Below are 23,588 nucleotides of genomic sequence, written 5' to 3'. Positions count from 1 at the left end.
AACACCCCCTTCCCGCACCAATGTACACATGATCGCTGCCAGTCACGGGAGAAGAAGACCCTTCACAATCACTCACCATGGAATGGTTTTCCCAACTGTTCGCAGTGCTGAGTAAGCTAGGCGTTACTTGGCGCTGCAATGGTGATGGGGACAATGAGGCCGCTGCTGACATCAGCGGGCCCTCACTACCGCCAGAAACACGCCAGCGTTACTCCCCTCGCCTGTCAATCAACTTTCGTATGGATAACAATAGCTAGCCAATCACTCACTGGCTGTAATCAAAAGGACGGCTGTTTGCATGCGCAGTCATACGAATTGCCCGATCAGGTCTTACTCACGGCCAATATCCGGTTACTACTCACTTGGTGACTTGCTTCCTCCACCATTTCTGGGTGAACCTCGCTGGTTTACTAACAAAGAACAGAGATTATATTATAGGACTGTGCAATGGAAGAGACTGTATATGCAATGGGCTGTATATACAGGGTACACGTGACTAATACCTGGTGCGGGTGTTACTGGGTGTAAGCCGGGCACATACTGATGTGTATGACGGTCCCCCCTCCATGTCCTTATACTACCATGGGCTGTATATACAGGGGTACACGTGACTAATACCTGGTGCGGGTGTTACTGGGTGTAAGCCGGGCACATACTGATGTGTATGATGGTCCCCCCTCTATGTCATTATACTACCATGGGCTTTATATACAGGGGTACACGTGACTAATACCTGGTGCGGGTGTTACTGGGTGTAAGCCGGGCACATAGTGATGTGTATGACGGCCCCCTCTATGTCCTTATACTACCATGGGCTGTATATACAGGGTACACGTGACTAATACCTGGTGCGGGTGTTACTGGGTGTAAGCCGGGCACATACTGATGTGTATGACGGTACCCCCTCTATGTCCTTATACTACCATGGGCTGTATATACAGGGTACACGTGACTAATACCTGGTGCGGGTGTTACTGGGTGTAAGCCGGGCACATACTGATGTGTATGACGGCCCCCTCTATGTCATTATACTACCATGGGCTGTATATACAGGGGTACACGTGACTAATACCTGGTGCGGGTGTTACTGGGTGTAAGCCGGGCACATACTGATGTGTATGACGGTCCCCCTCTATGTCCTTATACTACCATGGGCTGTATATACAGGGTACTTGTGACTAATACCTGGTGCGGGTGTTACTGGGTGTAAGCCGGGCACATAGTGATGTGTATGACGGCCCCCTCTATGTCCTTATACTACCATGGGCTGTATATACAGGGTACACGTGACTAATACCTGGTGCGGGTGTTACTGGGTGTAAGCCGGGCACATACTGATGTGTATGACGGTACCCCCTCTATGTCCTTATACTACCATGGGCTGTATATACAGGGTACACGTGACTAATACCTGGTGCGGGTGTTACTGGGTGTAAGCCGGGCACATACTGATGTGTATGACGGTACCCCCTCTATGTCCTTATACTACCATGGGCTGTATATACAGGGTACACGTGACTAATACCTGGTGTGGGTGTTACTGGGTGTAAGCCGGGCACATACTGATGTGTATGACGGCCCCCTCTATATCCTTATACTACCATGGGCTGTATATACAGGGTACACGTGACTAATACCTGGTGTGGGTGTTACTGGGTGTAAGCCGGGCACATACTGATGTGTATGACGGTCCCCCCTCTATGTCATTATACTACCATGGGCTGTATATACAGGGTACACGTGACTAATACCTGGTGTGGGTGTTACTGGGTGTAAGCTGGGCACATACTGATGTGTATGACGGCCCCCTCTATGTCCTTATACTACCATGGGCTGTATATACAGGGTACACGTGACTAATACCTGGTGCGGGTGTTACTGGGTGTAAGCCGGGCACATACTGATGTGTATGACGGCCCCCTCTATGTCCTTATATTACCATGGGCTGTATATACAGGGTACCTGTGACTAATACCTGGTGTGGGTGTTACTGGGTGTAAGCTGACACATACTGATGTGTATGACGGCCCCCCTCTATGTCCTTATACTACCATGGGCTGTATATACAGGGGTACACGTTACTAATGCCTGGTGCAGGTGTTACTGGGTGTAAGCCGGGCACATACTGATGTGTATGACGTCCCCCTTCTATGTCCTTATACTACCGTGGGCGGTATATACAGGGGTACACGTGACTGATACCTGGTGCGGGTGTTACTGGGTGTAAGCTGGGCACATGCTGATGTGTATGACGGTCCCCCCTCTATGTCATTATACTACCATGGGCTGTATATACAGGGGTACACGTGACTAATATCTGGTGTGGGTGTTACTGGGTGTAAGCTGGGCACATACTGATGTGTATGACGGTCCCCCCTCTATGTCATTATACTACCATGGGCTGTATATACAGGGTACACGTGACTAATACCTGGTGCGGGTGTTACTGGATGTAAGCCGGGCACATACTGATGTGTATGATGGTCCCCCCTCTATGTCCTTATACTACCATGGGCTGTATATACAGGGGTACCATGATTAATACCTGGTGCGGGTGTTACTGGGTGTAAGCCGGGCACATACTGATGTGTATGACGGTCTCTATGTCCTTATACTACCATGGGCTGTATACACAGGGGTACACGTGACTAATACCTGGTGCGGGTTTTACTGGGTGTAAGTCGGGCACATACTGATGTGTATGACGGCCTCCTCTATGTCCTTATACTACCATGGGCTGTCTATACAGGGGTACACGTGACTAATACCTGGTGCGGGTGTTACTGGGTGTAAGCCGGGCACATACTGATGTGTATGACGGTCCCCCTCTATGTCCTTATACTACCATGGGCTGTATATACAGGGGTACACGTGACTAATACCTGGTGCGGGTGTTACTGGGTGTAAGCCGGGCACATACTGATGTGTATGACGGTCCCCCCTCTATGTCATTATACTACCATGGGCTGTATATACAGGGGTACACGTGACTGATACCTGGTGCGGGTGTTACTGGGTGTAAGCCGGGCACATACTGATGTGTATGACGGTCCCCCTCTATGTCCTTATACTACCATGGGCTGTATATACAGGGGTACACGTGACTAATACCTGGTGCGGGTGTTACTGGGCGTAACCCGGGCACATACTGATGTGTATGACGGTCCCCCCTCTATGTCCCTATACTACCATGGGCTGTATATACAGGGGTACATGTGACTAATGCCTGGTGCGGGTGTTACTGGGTGTAAGCCGGGCACATACTGATGTGTATGACGGTCCCCCTCTATGTCCTTATATTACCATGGGCTGTATATACAGGGGTACACGTGACTAATACCTGGTGTGGGTGTTACTGGGTGTAAGCCGGGCACATACTGATGTGTATGACGGTCCCCCTCTATGTCCTTATACTACCATGGGCTGTATATACAGGGTACACGTGACTAATGCCTGGTGCGGGTGTTACTGGGTATAAGCCGGGCACATACTGATGTGTATGACGGTCCCCCCTCTATGTCCTTATACTACCATGGGCTGTATATACAGGGTACACATGACTAATACCTGGTGTGGGTGTTACTGGGTGTAAGCTGGGCACATACTGATGTGTATGACGGCCCCCTCTATGTCCTTATACTACCATGGGTTGTATATACAGGGTACACATGACTAATACCTGGTGTGGGTGTTACTGGGTGTAAGCTGGGCACATACTGATGTGTATGACGGCCCCCTCTATGTCCTTATACTACCATGGGCTGTATATACAGGGGTACACATGACTAATACCTGGTGCGGGTGTTACTGGGCACATGTTAGAGAAAGATAACAGCTACTTACAGATGGGTCTTCTCCCATCTTGGCAGGGGATGGCGCTGGCGTCGCCAGCCGCCATCCCCCGCCAGCGCCATGGCGATGGTGAGAAGGGGACGCGCGCGCACGAGCGGCGCGCGCGTCCCCTTCCGACGGCGCTTCCATCCGTTCCCTCGGGTCCCCGCCGGCTTGCCGGCGGTAACCCGGGGTCCCCGCCGCCTGCCCGCACCCCCCCCTAACCCCCCCTAACCCTGTCCGTCTCCCTGAGGAGGAGACGGACAGGGTTTCCGTCGCGCTAGCGACGGAGACTGAGACGCGCGTCTCAGTCTCCTCGCTGGCGTGGCTGCTGGCGGGTCGCCAGCGCGTGCGTTCTGGCGACCCCCCAGCAAGGATGGGACCTGCCCCATCTGTACGCAGATGACATGTTGGGACTGCTGTTGGGGTAGAATAATAATAATTAGAGGTGATACACAAAGCTCAGCAGCACATTAGTGTGATCCACACAACGTGACACTACCGCACTATACACAATATACACATGAGAGTTTCTCTACAGGTCTGACCCTGAAATGTACAGTAAAACCAGTTGTGTTTCTGTTACATGATCAGAACCAAGATCAGCAGAGAATCAGCAGCTGGTAAATGCTGCTGCTTAGTAATTCTATTCCATGGTCTGACCTCTGCCTGTGTGCTAGATCTAGGCACCGATTCAGAAGGTCCGAATTCGCACCCTTGGCCAATGTTTGAGTCTGCGCATTGTCATGCAGGCCCTGGCTGCGAGCAGCTTCAGATAACTTTTTCTTTCTTGACAGACAGGGGGCGTCCCTGGGTGGACCCACAAAAACCCACGTCGATGGGTGGACCTACAAAAACGGTGGGCGCACCCATAGAAATGCTGGGCGGAGCCCATGCCGCTGCCTACTCGGGGCAGGTGGATGACATCACCGCCTTCAAATCAGCCATCACCGTTCTACTAAAAAGTAAGTCCTGGCTACTTCTTATAGTGAACAGAGGGGAAATCATTTGATGGTGAGAAACCATCGAATAGTTTTACCTCTGTGCGAGCAGATGTGTAAGCGTAGATCAGTATTGCAGTAAAAATAAAGCAGGCTGTATTTACCCTGCACAGAAACAAAATAACTCTGTATACTGCCATGGAATGTCAGTATATACTGCTGTACACCCGGGATTGTAGTGACACGTCCAATGGGATGCATGTATCTTATCTGCGCTCCATAATACAGTCAATCAGATACCTACTCATCATAGGTCCAGTTATTGATCATCACCGTCCTATAACAAATCCAGAACAGAAAAGAAGTGACAGTTAGCAGCTGATCCCTGCAATACTTATAATTATTATTGTATATTATGTAAGTACGTTTCTGTATATTATGTAAGTACGGCTAGGAATGGATTATGTGATGATTGGATTATCGGAGAACCGCGCATGCACAAGCCCTCCATGCGGCCACAGCTGGTGATGGCCTGCAATCGCAGGCTGTACGCTGGTTGATTAAAAGCCATTCTGCGTGTGTGTGCGTTACCCTAGCGTCATTTGAGAGTGACACACATAAAAGCAGACGGGCCCGGCCGCTGGGAGGAATGGCTGCTGGCGTCATCAGCCCCCGATATTCCTACGGCCATCGCAGCGCCGGGTTACTATTGGCAGAGCCGAATGTCCCATTAGGCACGTGAGGCACCGGCCTAGGGGCGGCACATGTTTGGGGGCGGCACTTGGATGCCTGTGATAGTACGGTCAGCCCAAAATGTACCAATAACTGCAAAATATCCCCTGTACTGTACTATATTCCATCTTAAATAGAGTGTAAATGGATAGGACATGCAGATACTGCCCCTATAAACTGTCCTACTTAGTAAACATTATTGTTGTGCCTAGGGGCGCCCTCATCCCTAAATCCGCCCCTGACTATTGGCTTACACCGCACTGCACACGGAGGGGGGAAATACATTTGATGGTGTGGGGCTGACTTTTCCCACAGGTATGAATCAGCCCCACACGATGACAAGTGATGCAAAGTCACCTAACGACGTCATGTGGAGGCCCTGTTCTACCAGACTAATATTGTGCAAGTAATAAAATTATATAATTACCTCACTTCTGTTTCCTTCCCTGGTGACACCTCTGAGGAATAAAATGAGGATATTACATGGTTTATTGTATAAAACTACAACAATTTGTATATAATAAAAGGTAATTAGTAACATCTGAGGACGTACCTGGTATGGGCACCAGCTTCTGCTGCAGAGGGGAAAAAGAAGATTATTCGACAATATAACCCATTAAATGTGTGTCATACATGTCACCATTCCTGGTTGTGTATATAGGGGAGCATTTGGGGGAGTGACAGGACAGCAGAGAACGCAGAAGGGATCGGAGATTCCTGCTGGGGTCCCTCCTACATACATTTAGGGGATACGTAATATATTGCATAATAAATGGCCACATAGAGAGAGACATAGATATAAGAAATGTAAATAACTTACAAAAGGCTTCGGGCATCTATAGCCAATCACCCAGTTTAATTTGGGGACTTTTTGAGGAAATTCCCTAGAAACAGAATATACAGAGTATTATAGGGACTGGAATTGATGGGCCATCTGACAGCACTCAGTTATACAGATGAGGAGTAATAACAACACTCACACTTTGTGCTTCATAACACTCCACATAAAGTATCTGTACTCCATCTCCTGCAGAGGGAATGAGAAATAGTTTACCATTGATTTTAACCTTAAACCTGCCCAGAGATCTACCGTAACCCAAGGGGGTCATTCTAATAGACTGGGTAACCTGCGAAGCTCACAGGTTACCGAGTCCCTGTGACACCGACCCACGTATCCCTGTGACACCGTCGCCACCATATCCCCTCGCATGTGCCCGCAGCAGTGCAAATCATTAGATGGTCAGGTTTTACCCGCCTTTGCAAATATAAGTCAGTTGATACTGACTTATATTTGCGAGCGCCTGGACGAAGAGAGGGCAGGCGGCTTATTTAGCATTTAGGCCTAAATAAGAATGACAATGTTTGGAGACAACAGAAAAAAGTTTGGGGCAGGAAAAGAGCCACAAATACAAGAAATTAGGGAGCTCAAGGAAAACATACCTCCATTTTGCAACTCGTAGTGAGAAGTGAGGGTTCCAAGGCAATCTCTCAGAACTCTGCGTGTGTGATGTCATGATGTGTCTGTGACATCATCCCCAGCTGTGATCTCCTGCTGCAGGAGCTTTCTTACAGTGTGATCCTTATATGCAGTGGAGGTTTGTTGTCATATCTTTGTATTTGTTTGGGATCTAGGGAGAAAAATCCCAGTTTCCCAGACATCTCTATGTGGTCTCCCCACGTGTGTGGTGATCCCTGGTGACTCGCCGCAGATTATATCACATGTATGTTATATGTAAGTTCCCGTGTGACACACATAAGCTGGCCAAACAGCTACAGATTTATTGTCTGATCTGGCTGGCTGGAACAAAAGCCTGGTAGTGGATAACAGCAGATGACAGTTGACCATTTGCTGTGAGATGCTGGAAAACTGACAAACTGTCACTCAGATATTACCAGGTGTTTGTTCCAACCAGCCAGATATGACAATCAATCTGTAGGTGTATGGCCATCTTAAACCAGTCAGCTCCTAACTGTCATGTTACAGGCTGGGTTGGAAAATTGACAGCAGCTGAATGGCTGCTGCATTATCACTTCTCCAGACTTATGTCCTATTGGCTTGTCCCACTGCTTACACTCCTACCAGCGCTCCCTCGCTTTTGTTATTAGCATTATACCACCTTCCTATAAGCTCTTTTCACATGTGTCCCTTGTGCATTGTTTATATAGGCATGCAGGCATACCTCTAACTGTTTCGCTTTTTGTGGGACCGTCCTGTTTTTTTTAGATGTTCCCGCCTCCTGCCCGTGGCAAGTATAGGCCACACCCCCAAAATGCTGGCTGCACACAACGTCCCACTTGCCTTAGGTCTAATGTTGGGAGGTATGATGTATGTATGTATGTATGTATTCATGTATGTATGTATGCATGTATGTCTGTATGTATGTAATAGTGGACAAACAGCTTTATACAATGGGAGAGAGATTGTTTGACATTCCCATAGAACAGGGGTGGCCAATTAATTTCTGTCGGGGGCCGTATGAAAAATCTGAAGTGTGTCGGAGGGCCGAACCAATGATAACTTGAACTTCTCGCTGCAGTTGTCAGGTCTGCATTTATTTTCTACAAATCCGGATGAGTGCTGCCTCACTATCTTTGGATACTCCCCAGGTGCCGGACCACGCACTTTTATTATATATATATATATATATATATATATATACACACACATGTAACACTGTGTGTGGGTATCTATATATTTATATATATATATATATATATATTCATACATACACACATCTATACATTATAGATGTGTGTGTGTGTATATATATATATATATATATATATATATACACACACACACACACACATCTATAATGTATAGATGTGTGTATGTATGAATATATATATATATATATATATATATATATATTTAAAACTAATGCAGAGAAAATAGCCTGCTCCTTACTTTGCTTTAATAAAATGTATCAGTGGCGTCTGAGATAGGGGGGAAGCCAGGAAAGAGGCAAGTAGCTGAGAGGGGAAGGCAGGAAAGAGGCAAGTAGCTGAGAGGGGAAGCCAGGAAAGAGGCAAGTAGCTGAGAGGGGAAGCCAGGAAAGAGGCAAGTAACTGAGAGGGGAAGCCAGGAAAGAGGCAAGTAGCTGAGAGGGGAAGCCAGGAAAGAGGCAAGTAGCTGAGAGGGGAAGCCAGGAAAGAGGCAAGTAGCTGAGAGGGGAAGCCAGGAAAGAGGCAAGTAGCTGAGAGGGGAAGCCAGGAAAGAGGCAAGTAGCTGAGAGGGGAAGGCAGGAGAGAGGCGAGTTAACATTTACCGCCTCAGAGATGTGGAATCCGGACTGCGCCCGCCCTGCACAGTGCACAACATTATTGTGGTGTGGGAGGGGACGCGGTCACACGGCGGGCGTAGCAACCAATGGCAGCAAAGCGGCTGTCGCGTCACCGCATCCCCTCCCACGCTCCCAGTAATGCTGTGCGCGACAAGCACAGGCCACCATTGACAGCAGCGGCGCCGGAACAGATCTCTCCCGGTCCCCTCTGCAATTTAAATGACAAGCGGCTATTCATAGTTGGTACTGAATGTCAGTGCGGCGGGCCGGAAATAAGCGTCTCGCGGGCCGCATCTGGCCCGCGGGCCGCCCGTTGCCCACCTCTGCCATAGAATAAGTTTTGCACATAGCTTGTATCACACATAGGGAGGAACATGAAAGAATCTGGGGTACAATGTGGGGGTGCATTGATTCCCATCCCACGGATCCTCAGATACTAATTACACTAACATGAATATTACATAGGTAACAGATGTGGTGTTGATGATCCAGTAAAAGCATTGTGCGTTATATGAATGATGCTGGAACATAGGGGCCCCCAGTACTATTGGGGAGCAGGATAATGATAGAGAAATCTGGGGGATTCTGTGTATTATATTCTGCTGGAAAGTCACATTATTCTGTGCTCTGTATTTTAGGTTTCCCGGATGCGTCTGGATGGAGAAGATCCCTCGCAGAACCTGGGAGGTGTATACAGCTTCTGGCTGCTTGGTCCCGGCCTCACTCTGCCGTATACAGGATCCTAATGGGAGAAAGGGTTAGTGCGTTACTGAGCCAGGTCACATGTGATCATTCTTTACTGATTTATGTATTGTTACCGGTAACTGTCCGTGGTGTATCCGAGCCTTTATATACATACACAGTGCTGTGTACACTGATATGCATACACAGCGCTGTGTACACTGATATACATACACAGTGCTGTGTACACTGATATACATACACAGCGCTGTGTACACCTATTATATACACTGACATACATACACAGCGCTGTGTGCACTGACATACATACACAGGGCTGTGTACACCTATTATATACTGACACACAGCACTGTGTACATCTATTATATACACTGACATACACACAGCACTGTGTACACCTATTACATACACTGCCATACATACACAGCGCTGTGTACACCTATTATATACACTGACATACATACATAGCGCTGTGTACACCTATTGTATACTGACATACATACACAGCGCTTTGTGCACCTATTATATACTGATACACAGCACTGTGTACACCTATTATGTACACTGACATACATACAGTACACAGCGCTGTGTACTGTATGTATGTCAGTGTATATAATAGGTGTACACAGCACTGTGTACATCTATTATATACACTGACATACATACAGTACACAGCGCTGTGTACACCTATTTTATACACTAACATACATACAGCGCATACAGTACACCTATTATATATACTGACATACATACACAGCGCTGTGTACACCTATTATACACTGACATACATACACAGCTCTGTGTACATGTATTATATACTGACATACATAGCTGTGTAAACCTATTATATATACTGACATACATACACAGCGCTGTGTACTCCTATTATATACACTTACAAAAATAGACAGCGCTGTGTACACCTATTATATACTGACATACATACACAACACTGTGTACACCTATTATAAACACTGACATACATACACAGTGCTGTGTACACCTATTATATACTGACATAAATACACAGCGCTGTGTACAACTATTATATACTGACATACATACACAGTGCTGTGTACACTGACATATGCACACAGCGCTGTGTACACCTATTATAAACTGACATATATACACAAAGCTGTGTACACCGATTATACACTGACCTACATACACAGCGCTGTGTACATCTACTATATACACTGACATACATACACAGCGCTGTGTACACCTATTATATGCTGACATACATACACAGCACTGTGTACAATTATTATATACACAGACTACACACACAGCGCTGTGTACACCTTTTATATACTGACCAGGGGTGCCGAGAGGGGGGGAAAGCAGGTACACTTTACCCGGGCCCGGGCCTGTCAGTGGGGCCCTGGTCTGGACACACCGTTCTTTTTTTATTTGGTGGGTCTGAGTGTGCCGGAGTCAGCTGTTCAGCGGCGGCATTGGGATTGCGGATGTGGGCAGACGTGGGCCTGCATGGGGGCAGCAGCATCACAGAGGTCCTTTTGAGGCACTCCAGGGCCTGCTGAGAGACAGCCATGTGACAGGAGTTTACCGTGGCTCCGCGACAGGAGGATACTTAGGGTAGGTAGTCCCTGGGTGCTGGGAGGAACTGGGTCAGAGACAGGCCACCTTCCATGGTAGTACCACCCACTCCGCAGAATCGCAGCCCACCCTACTCCCCACATTCCTATCCCAGCCGCCACCAGCAGCAGCAGGTGCCACCGATGTCCAGGTCACTGTGTTTCAAGATGGAAGGTGGGTGGCTGGTTGCTCTGTGTCTGCTGCCTCCCTGCATGCTGCTGGGGCTAAGATCCAACTCTGGAAGTCAGCATGTAACCCCTGGCAGAGAATGTACTGTAACTCCATGACAACGAGCATGTTAACCCCTGGCAAAGCATGTAGCCCATGGCAGAGCATGTTAATCCATGGCAACGAGCATGTTAACCCCTGGCAGAGCCATAGGCGTGCGCACAGGGGGTGCCAGGGGTGCACTAATGATGGGCACCCCCCTCACAGATGCAGCCAGAGCCGACATCGGGGAGCAAGCGCAGGCCGGCTGCAGTGTGTGACAGACGTGGCCGAGGCTGCTGCAGGAGGATACTACAGTACTATCTGTATTATCTAGTGACGCACCTGGCTGCCTCTAGGGGGAGCTGACGTGCACAGCTTCGCTGGTGAGGACTAGGGACGGAGGAGTGAGGATTTCCTGCTGATAGAAATTTGCTGCAGGTGTGCTCAACTTATCGGGACTCAGGAGGTGCTGTAACAGGGGGATTTGTATATTATCTGGGCAGTCTATGGCTTTGTTTTATGGGGGGGGGGGGGTGTATAAAAAGTTATTTTTATATTTGTCTTTAATCATGCTGCCTGCTTTTTATTATGTCAAAAAGGTGTGTGTGTGTGTGTGTATCAGCTTTTTGTATGTATACTGCATGTGTGTCTGCATAGAGGGGCTGTGTATACTGTATGTATGCTGTGTGGGTGTGTGGGAGGGGGCTCTGTGTATACTACAATACATCTGTGTGTGTGTGTGTGTGTGTGTGTATGTGTATGTATGTGTGTGCATGCTGTGCCTGTATGTATAATGTGTGTGTGTGTGTGTGTGTGTGTGTGCATGTGCATGCATAGAGGGGGTGTATGTGTGTATATGTGTGAGCATACTGTAGGGGGCTGTGTATATGTATACTATGTGTGTGGGGGCTCTGTATGTATATACCTGTGTGTGCATAGGGGGCATGTGTGATGGGCATTATTGTGTGTGGCATTATGTCTAATGGGCATTACAGTGTGTGGAATTATGTTTAATAATAGGCAATGATGAACATGCCCAGTAGGCGGTGATGGACACGCCCAGTAGGCGGTGATGGACACGCCCCTCCTATGGTGCACCCCCTAAGAAAATGGGCTGCGCACGCCTATGGACATCACAAACTAGAAAAAGTAACACATTTTGAGGTACGTACAGTATTCAAAAAATATAGTTATAGGAGAACATAGAGAGAAAAGGAAGAAAGGAGAATAGAAATGAAGGGAATATGGGGTATTCCTCCAGTGTCATGTTAGGATTGTGGGGTATTTGCCAGTGAAGGCATAGTAACATATGATGCATAGTCATTGCTTTCTTTAAAGTTTACCAGGGGGACGAGGTGGTGGTAAAGGTATTAAAGGGTAATTTGGAAGAGGACATGAGGTCCTCCATAAGCATGTAACGGTCAAGTCTTAGGAACCAGTGGGATATCGGTGGGCGTGTTTGTGATCTCCAAAAACAGGGTATAATTGCTCTTGCGGCATTCATTAAGTGTCGGAGTAGGGATTTTTTGAATTTAGAGATAGGGATATCCATATAGTTAAGCAACCTGAACTCCGGAGTGTGTGGTAAGGGAATATCAGTAATCAGCATGGATAATCTTCTAATCGTCATCCAGAATTCGGTCAGCTCGGGGCACAGCCACCAGATGTGTAGCAGGGAGCCCTGAGAACGTTGACATCGCCAACATATATCAGCGATATTTGGGAACATCCTGTGCATGTGCACCGGACATCTGTATCACCTGGAGAGGATTTTATATTGGGTTTCAAGGATTTGAGTCGAAAAATGATTTGGCAAACATATATTGTAATATCGTAGGCCACTGATCATCTGGTATATTAATTGTCAACTCAGATTGCCATACCTTAACAAAGGGAGGGAGATCAGGAGATATGGCATCTAAGCACAGTTGGTAAATAATAGAAACTAGATGTTTAGGTGATGAGTCATCTAGGCATAATTGTTCAAATTTGGTTGGGGTCCATCTAGACGATGTAGTGTGAAAAGAGTGTAGTGTTGGAATTGTAAGTATGCCCAGAATGACCATTGCAGGCAATGGAGGTCTGTGAAGGAACGTAAGTGGTAAATGCGGGAGCAATGGACCAGGTCGACAGGGAAAGGGAATCGAAGCCAGGAGTCCGGATTGCCAAAAAGGGGTGTAGGAAGGGAAAGTCCAGGGCTAAATAGAGTATAGTGTTTGAATTTCTGCCAGCACTTAATAGTAGGGCGCAACGTGGGATGTGAGAAACGGGGTAATTTAGTAATCCAGGGGAGAATGTGCGAAGGTACAGCGGTGGCATGGTTTAAGATGTGCACCCACTGTTTAGTAGAAGGGATTCTGGACATCTCGACTATTCTAGCCCCCTGCACTGCATAGTAATAATTTAAGAACTGAGGGAGTTGCAATCCTCCCCTAGTTCGGGAGTGCCAAACCAGGAAAGCCTCAAAAGAGACCACTTCTGGAGATCAACTTTAAACTTAGCTAGGAGGGGGGAAAAGATAAGATTGAAAAGGTTATTAATGTTTGGAGATAGCAACACCCCCAGATATTTGATATGGGATGGATGCCAAAGAAATTGGTAAGAGTCTCTGAGACCCTCCACATTGCTGGCAGGAGTGGAGATATTAAGAGCAATTGATTTAGAGTAGTTAATTTTAAGTTTGGATAGAAGGCTGAATCTGTGAAAACTCATGCATAAGAGCAGGGAGGGTTGTCACACGTTCATTGAGCGTGGCGAAGAGGTCATCAGCGAATAGAGCTAACTTATATTCACAGTCCCCCACCTGTACCCCCTTAATGTCCCCATTGACTCGGATCGCCTGTGCTAAAGCCTCCATACATAAAACAAAAATAGTTGGAGAGAGGGGGCAACCTTGACGTGTGCCATTGTGTATTATCAAAGGAGATGAGAGAGCCCCATTAACCCGGACTTTTGCAGAAGTGGAGCTGTATAGAGCAAGTTTACGTTGTAGACAATGATGTCCCAGTCCCATACTACGAAGAAGACCTTCCATAAACTGCCAGTCGATCCTATCAAAGGCCTTCTCCGCGTCAGTAGACAAGAAAATTGCATGTTGTTTGCCTAACTTAATGTAATGGATCAGATCTATGAGCCTCCCGCCCCTTCACAAACCCAACCTGGCGATCATGTATCAATTTAGGGAGAAGGGGACCCAGGGACAGTAATTTGGCATATAATTTAACATCATTATTTAGGAGACAGTGGCCCATTTTTCATCAGTGACCAGAGATGGTTGCTGAAAAAACAAGACGGAAGCCGCTGGTCACAGGAGTATGCTTCACCGACCAGTGACCACCCCGTCGCCCCGTACACACGGGGATATGGTTGCTGAGCGACCATATCCCTGTCGATATGGGGTAGAATCGCCCTGTGTGTATGGGGCTTACTTTCTTGCTCATGTGAGCATGTGTGGATGCGGGCAATTTGCTTATACTGATCTACTGAGTATTGATACATTCAGGCAAATATGGATTTCTTATTGCCACAATTTGGATGAATTACTCTGCCACTTCAATTGAAAGGTAGAATAACACATGACCTAAAATGGTAAAATATTTCATGTTGAATCCTCTAGGTTCTGTCCTGTCATTTCACGGTACATGCTCAGCCATTCGGCAGATCCAGGGATGGATTTAGAGGTGAGGGCGCTCCTAGGCATAACAATAACGGTGACATTTTTTTATTATGTATACATATTTACTATGTAGGACAGTTTACAGGAGTGATATCGGCATGTCCTCACCATTTAAAATCTTTTGAAGATGGGTATAGTACAGTGGATATTTTGCAGTCACAGGTACATTCAGGTAGACCGTACTATCACAAGCATCCAACTGCCGCCCCCAAACATTTGCCACTCCTAGGCACATGCCTCACGTGCCTAATGGATCAAGGACTGGTAAGGAGATAAGACCATAGGCGAATCTAGAAATATGGTAATGGGTGGTCCCAGATCCAAATACTGAAGTAAGCCAGACCTTTGCGCGGCGAAGCCGCGTGGCGAAAAGGGGCGTGGCCTCATGGGAAGGAGGCGTGTCATCACAAAAAGGGGCGTGGTATTACACATTAGATCACACACCGTAATGCCCATTACACATTTTAGCAAACTCCGTAATACCCATTACAAATAAAGCCACGTGCCGTAATGACAATTACGCATAAGGCCACACACCATAATGCCCATTACATATTTGACATATAAGTGCCTCTTATCTATATGCTCATTGCTAGGGGGTTCTTGCTTGATGCCAGGGGCTTCATGCTCGTTGCCAGGGGCTTCTTGCTCGATGCCAAGGGGGAATACATGCTCATTGCCAAGGGGTAGTGACACTGACACCGGGCGCACACAATTTAAATAAATGACAGCTGGGCTGAAAGAGCTGTGTGCTGCCTGGCTGTAACAGCTCCATCGATATCTGCAATGTTCGTGCTGGAGCGACATTGGTAGTATTGGTGGCCGCTCCTGATTGGCTGCCGGACCGCTAGCTCTTATTGGCTTGCGGTCCAGCGCAGGGTCATCTTAACAGCATTATGTGCCCCTGGGCAAAGAGGTGCAGTGGGGCCCCAACTTACACAACCACAATAATGTAAATTGGCGCCAGCACACAGCCACAGTAGAAACTTGTAGACGTGCACTTTATTAAATTTGGTACTTATGTAATATCTGGGCTCCCGTTTTTCTTACGAGACCGCGTCCCCTCGCGGGGCTCGCTGTGCTCGCCACGCTTCAGGCACCGCGGCTCGCTGCGCTCGCCACACTATATAAAATCAACTCCATGCGTAGTTGGATAGTAGGGGTATGGAAAAATGGGGTGCATTTAACATGGGAGCCCAGATAATACATAAGTACCTTAAATTTTATATGAAGTATTGCTGAATGCTGAATGTCTCCAAGTTGCTATAGATATAAGTATATGTATCACCATATGCTGCACTACATTACCCTATACGCCGCACTACATCACTAATCTAACCCTATAAACACACTGTGACCCTTATACATGCACTGTGACCCAATACACAGTGACCCCATACACTTGAACTGTGCCCCAATTCACACACTGTGACCATCTTCACATGCCCTGTGCCCCAATATACACACAGTGACCCCATACACATGCACTGTGCCCTAATACGCAAACACACTGTGACCCTTTAAACATGCACTGTGCCCCAATACACACAATGCCCCCATACACACACTATGACCCTATACACATGCCTTGTGCCCACATACATATGCACTGTGCCCTCATTCACATACTGTACACACACATTTTGCACCCACACACACTTTCCCCTCAAACACATGCACTATGCCCCCCAATGCAATGGGGCATGAAGGGCCCACCAGAGAAATGCACTCACAGGGGGCGTGGCCACCTGACCAGAGAGGAGAGACTAATCATCAAAAGGTGCCCCCTCGCATAGTATATAAAGAAAACAAAATGTGCCTTTCAAACAAGACCAGTTTCACTCATGAGCACAGGTCAGGAGAATGAATTTCATTCTCCTGGGTTAGTGCTCCTGCCCAGCACAGGGAGGTACATTGACAGATTGCAGCCAATAAGCAGACCCTCTCCGACTGCACTAGTTTAATACAGTACAGTACACAATACAGATGTCTAATGCTGTGTACACACGGTCCGATTTCCTTTCAGATGTTGACTATATAGTCAACATCGGATCGGCATCGGATCAACATCGGATGCAGATCGCAAGGGTTTTAACCCTTGCGATCCCGATCCGATCCCGATGCGCGTTCATGTATCGGAAGCCAGAAAGTCTTGGCTGCCTTGTCTATATAGTGCAGATCTGCACTATATAGTCAAGATAGGATGCAAATCGGATGTGCCTTAAGATCCTATCCACGATCCTATCTGATCAGATCATGGATAGGATCTTAAGGCACATCTAACGTGTGTACACAGGCTAACGCTCAGTCACAGGTGCATGTACCACTACCGATTATGGCACAATTAAAACTTACTTGAAGAGATAAACCTATATTACTATTATTTTTTATTGCGTAGCATCAAGCATTTTCCAAATATTCAAGCTCTTATATGTAATAAAACAGGTCACCCAAAATACATTTTTAAAAGCCCACATTTGTAAAACCACTAAAAGCCTTCTTAAAGCACATGAAGCTTTTAGACTGAAAGCTATGACAAAATAGTGCTCATCTTGTCTTTGCAGGCACCACAAAGTTCCCACAACATTTTACATGGAAAATAAAAATAACAGGAATGAACTAGCAATGGTACAGCAAGTTTAAGTTCATATATCCCATGAAATATACAGTGTAACCAAACTGGTCTACTAAGTAGGACGTGGACAAGAGCGAAGGTTGGGGAACTCACTTTAGCATGACAGGCAAGTGACATTGACCCACAATAGCGCAGAGGCGGCCTGTCCCTCGGTACCTGCAGGTGCTCCTGAAAGCGGATGGGAAGTATTGCGGTGGTGGATGCTGCTGCCCTCTCTCCCTTCTACCCGGTCTGTGGCCTCTCTCGCTCAGGGGACGGTGGACAGATTTATCGCTCTCCACTGTCTGTGGCTGACAGTCTTCCAGCTACTGAGGGCGAGCTGTCTCAGGCAGGAGCCGCCATGACGGAAACGGGGAAGCTGCCTTTGCAATCCGGAACAACAGCTTCATCCTCAATCTGCTACCACCCGTCCTCCGGGTGGTAAAAAAAAATATATTAATAATAAAACCTGCATTTTGGCATATTGCACACATCTTCTATATAATAAGTTAAAGAGTCTGTGTGCGTGTGTGCGTGTCCGTCGCATTGCGGACACACCGTGGCACTCAGAGACACCAAATTTGGCAACAAGATACCTCTGGACCTGTTGGTGTGCACCTCGAAGCCGTTTTTGGGAAATTTCACTTAGAATTTTAAAAAACACCAAGTTTTAATTTTCCTTCATTGATGATCTGGGGAAAAGATCGACGATCTGGGGAACCGTGGACGAAGGAACAACTCCACACTTGATTTCATTGCTGTCATTGAGTATGACAGACACATTCTAACATTATGGTGAAGGCTTTAAACAATTAGGAAATAATTGAGGATATACATAGACCACACATAACACACACACACACACACGTACACATTGTACACACACACACACACACAGTACCCACATACGCACACATAGCACACAACACACACATTTATACGTAGAGCACCTCACACACTTACGTAGAGCACCTCACACACGGGGGAGATAGGGGCTGAAATCGCTGGAAACACACCGCATGCAGTATAATACAAATCCATACGCACTACAACACACACCCAAAAACAGTACAACAAACACACAACTCCTGGCTTCAATCAATTCTATGGAGACGGACCGCGATAAAATGGCCGCCCCATAAAGCAGACAGTTCTCTGAAACTGTTTGCGGTATGGGGGCGGCCATTTTATCGTGGTCCGTCTGCATAGATTTATTAATTGAAGCCAGGAGGGGAGCCGGGACGCACAGACAGGTAAGCCTGCGGCGATGGGGGGGGGGGGTGGCACCGGCGGCTGGGGTGGGGGGTGGGGGAGGCGCCCCCCCATTAACGGCGGGGGTGGGGAGGCTGTCGGGGAGGGGGGGGGGCGTCCCCCCATTAACGGCGGGGGGGGGGGGGCGCCCCAAACCAAGCTACGCCACTGAGAACACACACACTTAAACATTGCCAGGATATGCACAGCACACTACACACACATATATACGTAGCGCACCTCACAAACTTACACATTCGGCAGATATACACACAACACACACACACATAACACACAACTCACAGTACAACACACACCAACATTCACTACAACACACACCCAAAAACAGTACAATACACAGAACACACACTTAAACATTGCACAGATATACACACATAACATACCTCTAACAGCACAACACACACCCACATTCACCACACACACCCAAAAAACAGTACAACACACACAAAACACACATTTAAACTTTGCACAGATACACAAAGACACAACACACACATACTGTATATACATAGCACACCTCACTCACTTACGCATTGGACAGATACATACAATATAACACACAAAACCACATACATTACAACACACACACAAAAACAGTACAACACACACAAACACACAGAACACATAAAAAATAATTTGCCGTTTATTTAACAGTCTGTACCGGCAAATAAAAACTGTACCTAATGTACCATTTCTACTTTGTTCCCAATATCCGTCTCTCCAGTCCTCCAGTTGCACTGTAGTGAAAATCCCATCAATTGAGGGCCCCATGTAGGTGTAACAAACACCAATTATGCCCACAATATCCATACCCCCACCTATAGATTTGTTTCACAACCCACCCCATCCAAACAATTATCAGTTTGAATCAGAACTTATTTTTTAATCCTACTTTCATTTCTTGATTGTACTTCTATGTACACTTACATTTTTTCACAATTTATTGAGTAAATTGTACACTTTGTAACATGGCAATTCTTTTTCTCAGTCTTATTCTTCAACTTCTTACACTCAAAACTTATCAATGCACCCATTGATGATTGTGATGGCTGGATCAGTGGATTGGCTCGGCGGGTGTAGGGAAGAATTTGGCCCATTGCACCCATTCCCAGTGGGGCATTACAGTGGTGCGGGTAGCGTGCGGCGCGTCATGACATCATGTGGCCAGGCCCGTGGACCTGCTCCCACACTCAGGGGCTGCCCCACTGTTTGGTAGAGATGCCCGGTGCATGTGCTTTACAGATCCCCAGACCTCAGAGACTGCTGCAGGTTCGGTGAGGGGAGTGGCAGTGGCAGGGAGCAGTGAATTTTTAATTCATTATGGCGGGGTAAGTAACACCCACCCCGGTCCCTTCGCACTCAGCGCCTGTAATTACACACCCTAGAAACTGTACAATTTGAAAGTATAGAAATGGAGGTGTGGCCACGTCCCTTTCTGATTTTGTACCGATTTCTGACCATCAGATGTTGGAGGATATGTCATACAGTAGGTGCTAAATCTCAGGAGTGGATGTGGAATTCATCAACACATACAAGTTATCAACTCAGGAGCGTTGTGTTTCAAACAACAACACCACACCTGATTTCATTGCCGTCATTGAGTATCAATGCAAACACATTCTAACATTATGGTGGAATCTATAACAAATTACAATCTTAGGTTTTTGGCACAGCATATTGTAAGATGACATTTCTCAGCAATTTTGGAAATAAAGAAACCCCAAGGGTTTCCCGGGCAACGCCGGGCGGGTCAGCTAGTATACATATAAACGTAGGTTGAACTAGATGGACGCAAGTCTTTATTCAGCCTCACCTACTATGTAACTATGTAACTATATAGCACACCACACACATAACCTATGCACAGGGCCGGTGCAAGGCTTATGGTGTGTACACACGGGGGCGATATGGCTTCCGATGTTCCCGATATAGTGAACATCGAAAGCCATATCGCATATTAATTGTCAGCTTTTTAGGGCTAACGAGCCCGATGCGCTGCCGATGCGCGCTCCCGAGTGAGCACAAATCGGCAGCGATATAGTAAGGGCAGGCAAGACTATATAGTGCAGATCTGCACTATATAGTCCAATTGTCCCTCTGCAGCATGCTGTGCTATGCGAGTCCCGATACCATCTGATCGTATCGGGACTCGCATAGCACGGCATATCTGCCGTGTGTACACACCATTAGTGGCGTTCTAGGCAAAAGTTCAGCCTATTGCTCCCCCCATATTTCCCCCTTCCCAGAAAGGAAGGTAAAAGCACGAAGGGCTAGTGAGATCAATATTTAATGTGCATAAAACACAAAACACAATGCTTCAGGACTACAGATGCCCCGTCTTCAAGGTGTACAAAATATAATGTATACATATAAAATATATTGTACACCTTGAAGACCGGGCGTCTGTAGCCCCGAAACATTGTGTTTTATGCACATTAAATATTGATCTCACCAAGCCCACTGGAGTGCCTCTACCTGTCTCCGTACCCCCAAGCTACACATTGGCTCTGGACGGCAATTGTTCCAGATCACTGTAGTGCTGGGCTGACCCATCCTCTATCTATCTATCTATCTATCTATCTTTGCACATGTGCATCACCCCCCAAACCACACACTGTACACCCCCCATCCCAAACACTGTACACCCCCATCCCAAACACTGTACATCCTCCCATCCCCCACACTGTGCATCCTAACACCCCATCCTAAACACTGTACATCCTCCCATCCCCCACACTGTGCATCCTAACACCCCCCATTCCCACACTGTACACCCTCCCATCCCCCACACTGCATTCTAACACCCTCCATCCCACACTGTACATCCTCCCATCCCCCACACTGTGCATCCTAACACCCCCCATCCCACACTGTACATCCTCCCATCCCCCACACTGCATTCTAACACCCTCCATCCCACACTGTACATCCTCCCATCCCCCACACTGTGCATCCTAACACCCCCCCATCCCACACTGTACACCCTCCCATCCCCCACACTGTGCATCCTAACACCCCCATCCCACACACTGTACATCCTCCCATCCCCCACACTGTGCATCCTAACACTCCCCATCCCACACACTGTACATCAGTGGCGTAGCTACAGGGGTCGCAGCGGTCGCAGATGCGACCGGGCCCCTGAGCCAGGGGGGCCCAACCCCCGCCACTGTCCTGGAAGAGGGAAGCGAACAGGACGCAGTCGCACCCGTTCCCAGTGCTGCTTTGCGGGCCCGCGTGCGTCGCGCTGACGTCACGCGGCAAGGGGTCCCCTTCCTATTGGCTGCCTGCGGCTGGGGACGGGACACGGTGGCCGTATCTGAGCTGTGATTGGCTGCAGCGGCTCCGAATCCCCCTGCTGCAGCCAATCACAGCTCAGATACGGCCACCGTGTCCCGTCCCCAGCCGCAGGCAGCCAATAGGAAGGGGACGCCTTGCCGCGTGACGTCAGCGCGACGCACGCGGGCTCCAACCTCCCTCTCCCTCCGCTTCCGCGCCATCACACAGCACGCCAGCGCCCGACACAGCCTGGGCTGAGCCAGCTGATGCAGAATAGAGTGGAGTAGGCTGCCAGGAGCAGGACCGCCCGACTACAGTGAGTCCTGTCAGGCTTATCCTAAGCCGCTTATGAGTTTATGTGAAAAATTGCAAAAACTGCTGGGATGTGTAGTTCCACTGTTACAGTGGAACTACACGTCCCAGCATGCCCTGTCACAGTTTTAGAAATCCATTATCTAAAATCTGTGGTAGGGCATGCTGGGACGTGTAGTTCCACAACAGCTCTGACTCCAGTCCTTTCAGGCTTGTCAGCTTTTATTTTCTTGGACCGAGACCGAGATTTTAATTTTGTTGTATGTAGGGGGGCCCCAAGCTGACCTTTCGCACCAGGGCCCATGAACCCTTAGCTACGCCCCTGCTGTACATCCTCCCATCCCCCACACTGTGCATCCTAACACCCCCCATCCCACACACTGTACATCCTCCCATCCCCCACACTGTGCATTCTAACACCCCCCATCCCACACCTTACATCCTCTCATCCCCCACACCGTGCATCCATGCTGCACTCACCTACAACAATGGCAGCTGGAAAGACTCTGCTGGCAGATGGCTCCTTGGTGTGGGTGTCACCATGCTGCAGGCACTGCCATGTTTGTGTGATGAAGCCTGCCCTGCTTTCAAAAGCTGCCTCACGCTGCTGGGGTCGGGAGAGGTGGGGGCGGGGCTGACTCATCTCAGCCACTGATAGAGAAACTGAAAGTTGAGAAATCCAAAGTTTGAACACAGCAGCACTCGCTGCTCACCTCACAGCCTCCTCAAGCTCAAGGCAGCCCCAGCGGTATCAGGTCAGGTATCTTAGCAGCAAGCACAGTACACAGTACCTGCAGCACGTGTGTTTGTAGCGTGGCTGCTCTGGGGAGCGGGCAGCTGGTGCACACATTTGTCCAGTGTCACTAGCCCGGTCTCCAGTCTTTGTGTGATTGGCTGCCCGGCGTCCTGTAAGATCCCTCCCCGGATTACATATAGCATGCGCTCCAGTCGGGGTGGAGCGAGCCGTGCGCTGTTTGGCTGTTACTGTACAGCCAGGCAGCGCACGGCTCTTCATGTCCAGCTGTCATTTTAAAATGTGTGTGCCGGCGGTCTAATGGGTGGTCCGGTGCACCCCCGGACCACCCCTTAGATTCGCCTATGGATAAGACACAGTATGTAAAAGATTATTG

General features: G+C 47.9%; 1 protein-coding gene and 2 long non-coding RNA genes across 3 annotated transcripts in view; 1 reads left to right on the top strand and 2 right to left on the bottom strand.

Moving 5' to 3' along the window:
- Nucleotides 1-260: 260 nt before the first annotated feature.
- LOC146064433 (uncharacterized) lies at nucleotides 261-8,155 on the bottom strand. Its single transcript, XR_014471807.1, has 6 exons — nucleotides 6,485-8,155; nucleotides 6,325-6,388; nucleotides 6,058-6,079; nucleotides 5,932-5,962; nucleotides 5,077-5,109; nucleotides 261-410 (listed from the first exon to the last, which is right to left on the bottom strand). It is a non-coding gene; the product is annotated as an uncharacterized LOC146064433 (long non-coding RNA).
- LOC146064432 (uncharacterized) overlaps nucleotides 4,449-23,588 on the top strand; it is a 61,968-nt gene continuing 42,828 nt past the window's right edge. Inside the window, exons 1-2 of the mRNA XM_083177905.1 lie at nucleotides 4,449-4,796; nucleotides 9,427-9,545. Of these exons, the coding sequence (XP_083034031.1) occupies nucleotides 4,556-4,796; nucleotides 9,427-9,545 (360 nt within the window). The 5' untranslated portion in view covers nucleotides 4,449-4,555. The remainder of the gene's footprint in view (nucleotides 4,797-9,426; nucleotides 9,546-23,588) is intronic.
- On the bottom strand, nucleotides 8,346-23,308 carry LOC146064434 (uncharacterized). The gene is made up of 3 exons (XR_014471808.1): nucleotides 22,939-23,308; nucleotides 17,773-18,027; nucleotides 8,346-9,530 (listed from the first exon to the last, which is right to left on the bottom strand). It is a non-coding gene; the product is annotated as an uncharacterized LOC146064434 (long non-coding RNA).

This window comes from Crinia signifera, chromosome 3, assembly GCF_055691185.1.
Source record: "Crinia signifera chromosome 3, ASM5569118v1, whole genome shotgun sequence".
NCBI classification, from domain to species: Eukaryota; Metazoa; Chordata; class Amphibia; order Anura; family Myobatrachidae; genus Crinia; species Crinia signifera.
Note: the sequence above shows the minus strand (reverse complement) of the source record. Positions and strands in the feature narration are given on the sequence as shown.